Genomic DNA, 4,005 nt, shown 5'->3' with positions numbered 1-4,005 from the left:
GCAAATTTTACCCCTACCGAAACCAAAGATGTATTCACATCAAAAAAATTTAAAACTTACTTCCGCGAAAAATGTTACGTTAGTGGGCGCATGGGGTCAGCACTCAAGCAAGTAGCGACACATGTGTACACGACGATGTTCTAACCGTAACTAAATAAATAACTAAAGCTTTATATTATAGTTAACTTTAAGAAAGAAAAGCATAACTTTGACTTCAAACTTAGATACTGTTAAGTAAAGGGGATTTTTGTAGTTCAAGAGGCGACACTAACTCTATTTGGTTGTTTTCATTTATGCTTATTCGTAAGAGAGTACAAACTGTTGAAATAAACCTACAATAAATCAGATCATTGCAAACGATTGAAGTGAACGCATCGTAATTTTATTCCATCGACTGGACTCGAAACCGCCCACAACAACAAATTCCGTAACAAGGCAATTATTGAATTGTTCGCTCCGTCATAAAAACGCTTGTGACTTAACATTTTGGCGCCCAACGTGGGGCACTTTCGAGTTTTGTATAATTTACTACCATCGGTTGTGCCGAATTTCGAGAAATTACGGGAAGTCCACAATCTGTCGTCGCGTAATATCGTATAATTTAGCTGTTACTTGGCGGACTACCTGTTTTCGACTTGCATCGCAGTCGCAGTTACGTCATTTGCTTCACCGCCTTACATTGGTATAGCTCATTTTTCTACCTAGTTCGCAAAGGCATTGGGTCTTTCAACTCATTGGTGGCTGGAGTTGTTGTCGTCGCTCAATATCGTATGATTTAGCTGTTTAGAGGTCACCTTGGACTCTTCGGTTAAAACATCACCGACCTCTAACTATCATTGAACATTGACTTTTTAGCTCAGAGTCATTGCAATTAGTGATACCATGTCACTTGCCGAGCATCTATCCCAACGAAATATAATTGTCAAAGCGATTGAGCGAATCAAGACCGACATTGAAGCACATAGTCGAGGAGAAGGGAGAGTACTGTCCTCCATAGAATTGAAATGTCGTCTCGACGTGCTTGATAATTATTATCAGCAAGCTCTTCAGCTTCAAACCTCGGTTGAAAGGTTCGACATTGAAGATGACACACGAAGTACCATCGATTCCTTGTACATCACTATTAAAACTTCAATTTTGACTCAAACCAGCATGGATTCCGGCCTGTCACATAATTCGACATTAGCAGATAATTCTGTGATTGTCGCTACACCAAAACTGCCAAAGCTGAAACTACCATCGTTTTCCGGAAAAAATTCGGAGTACAAAAATTTTATTGCATCATTCTCGCAAATTATCGACAGAAAACAGGGTCTTAGTAATATCGAGAAATTCAACCATTTGCTCAACTGCCTTAAGGGGCAAGCCCTCGAAACGGTTCAAGCATTTCCCGTGACGAATGAAAACTACCGTAAGGCACTAGAGCGACTCAAATTACGATACTATAATGACTCATTGATTTTCTTGGAAAATATTAATATGCTTTTCGATATGCAACCACTGAGTTACCCAAATGCGACACAGTTGCGTAGCATTGTAGATAAAGTATCGGCGTTGTTCGGATCTTTATCTTCGCTTGGCACCGATAAAGAGATTGCTAACGCCATGCTGATTCATTTGGTGATTACCAAAATTGACGAGGAATCTCGAAAAAAAATGGAAAGAGTCAGCTGACCTTTCAAAACTGCCGCTTTGGTCCGATTGTTCAAAGGTTTTAGAACGACGGTGTCAATATTTAGAGTCACTCCCACCGAAATCTCATTACTCAAGTGCAAAGTCTCAGCGGCGTAAATTAGGCAGTCAGCCAGCTAATAATAACTACTCTTTTTCGTGCACGAAAAACATATGTCACTTATGCTCTAGTTCGGATCACACACTTCTCCACTGCTCTCGTTTCAGATCAATGGATGTAGCTGAAAGATTTGAACATGTCAAGCGATTGGGGCTATGCATCAACTGCATGTCCAATAAACATCAGCTCGCTCGCTGTTCGTCTACGCATAATTGTAAAGTTTGCGGGAAGAAGAATCACAGTCTCCTGCATCGTGTTACTACAACGATCACGTCAAAAAATGATTTTACCGGCGCTGATACTACGGCCGCTACACATACGCACATGGAAAAATCGCCAAAGGATCAAGTCATCCTTGCCACCGCACTTGTACTTGTCAAAGATGCGTCAGGGTCATATCAGGTTGGTCGAGCTTTATTGGACTCATGCTCACAATTGAACTTCGTAAGTACCGAATTCTCACAGCGGCTTCGTTTACGTCGTCAACGGTAGTCAGTCGAGATTCTAAGCATAGGCAATGTCCAGTCTTCAACGAGTTACAAAACAGTCACTACAATTAAGTCCCAACATACAAATTTTGAAGCTGCGTGACTTTTTGCATTACATCCAGTATTTCGTACCAGCCGGAGTCGGAGATCGACATTCCGAATGGAATCTACCAGCCAATAGCAAACTTGCAGATGAGCAATTCTTCAGAACAAGTAGGATAGACTTGCTTATTGGAGCCGAAGTATTCTTCGATATTTTGTCAGTCGGACAAATCAAGTTGGGCGATGACATGCCAGTTGTCCAAAAAACTTTGCTCGGGTGGATCGTGACCGGTAAATACAAGGAACGACCATCAAAGCATGTCTTGTCATCACCGCGTACGTGCCTTCTGTCAATGGAGGAAGTACTCAACGAAAATTTAGAAAAATTGTGGAAAATGGACGAAGTCGAACGGCATGCCAGCAAGTGGTCGAACGAGCATATGGATTGTGAGAACGCGTACATTAGCACTGTAAGACGCAACGCTGACGGTAGAATTGTAGTGCGGTTGCCGCTTAAAGAGGATTCCGGCAGGCTTGGTTTGTCACATGCTACGGCACTCAAACGGTTTATAGCTCAGGAACGACGGCTTAGGCATCAGCCTGATCTGAAATTACAGTACGTGAGCTTTATGCCTGAGTACGAAAGCCTTGGACATATGTCGGTAGTAAAGAATCCTAATTATAATGCACCGCATTACCACATTCCTCACCATTGTATTTGAAGCCTTCTAGTACTACAACAAAGTTGCGCGTTGTGTTCGATGCGTCTTGCCATACAACGTCGCTCAAATCATTAAACGACCTAATGTTTGTTGGTCCAACAATGCAGACCGAATTGTTTCTACTTCTACTACGATTTCGATTGTATCGCTATGCCTTGACTGCGGATATAATAAAAATGTATCGACAAGTTCTAGTCGATCCACAAGATCGCTGCCTGCAGTACATAGTGTGGAGAAACAGCCAAGAGGAGGAAATTCGTACGTACGAATTAAACACTGTCACGTATGGTACTGCTGCTGCGCCGTTTCTGGCCATACGTAGCCTTAATTTCATTGCCGACGAATACGCAGATGAATTTCCGGTTGGAGCCAAGGTGGTTAAGTCGTCATTTTATGTGGACGATCTGTTATGCGGATCCGACTCATTCGCTGAACTTAAACAAATTCAGTTCGAAGTGTCGCAAGTTTTAGAAAAAGGTTGCTTCGAGCTTGCAAAGTGGCACTCGAACTGTGCTACCTTTCGTGACGATTCTACTTTGAAAAATCTTAGCTTTGATGAAACAGCAGTCACAAATGCTCTCGGCATCACTTGGGATCAAAGTAACGACACGTTCTTGTTCTCATTTCAGCCCAAAAATAAGTCTACTAAGGTAACCAAACGAATCGTGTTATCCATCGCTTCGTCTTTATTCGATCCACTTGGATTGTTAGCGCCCATAATCGTCATCGCAAAGATTATCCTCCAGGAAATCTGGCTCCTGAAACTGGACTGGGATGAGAGTCTTCCTCAAAATTTACACTTGGCATGGTCCAACCTAGCTGCAGAACTTCGAACAGTTTCTTGCATATCCGTACCAAGATATTGCAAACTGTACAAAGCAACATCGATTGAACTTCACGGCTTTTGCGACTCGTCCATACGTGCATATGGGTGCTGTTTCTACGTTCGTACTGCAACCAA

The 4,005-nt window shown here is 42.3% G+C and overlaps 2 protein-coding genes across 2 annotated transcripts in view; one reads left to right on the top strand and one right to left on the bottom strand.

The window, feature by feature from the left end:
• The window catches only part of LOC118734846, an 89,972-nt gene extending 89,279 nt beyond the window's left edge, over positions 1 to 693 (bottom strand). Inside the window, exon 1 of the mRNA XM_036464521.1 lies at positions 679 to 693. Within this exon, the coding sequence (XP_036320414.1) occupies positions 679 to 693 (15 nt within the window). The remainder of the gene's footprint in view (positions 1 to 678) is intronic.
• Positions 694 to 1,152: 459 nt separating this feature from the next.
• LOC118734837 lies at positions 1,153 to 1,674 on the top strand. The gene has a single exon (XM_036464516.1). It carries the CDS (start codon positions 1,153 to 1,155, stop codon positions 1,672 to 1,674), a length of 522 nt encoding a protein of 173 aa, XP_036320409.1.
• Positions 1,675 to 4,005: the final 2,331 nt, after the last annotated feature.

The sequence above is a fragment of the Rhagoletis pomonella genome, unplaced genomic scaffold, assembly GCF_013731165.1.
Source record: "Rhagoletis pomonella isolate Grant_MI unplaced genomic scaffold, Rhpom_1.0 Rhpom_scaffold_00001, whole genome shotgun sequence".
Taxonomy (NCBI): Eukaryota; Metazoa; Arthropoda; class Insecta; order Diptera; family Tephritidae; genus Rhagoletis; species Rhagoletis pomonella.
This window is presented reverse-complemented; position numbering and strand designations above follow the sequence as displayed.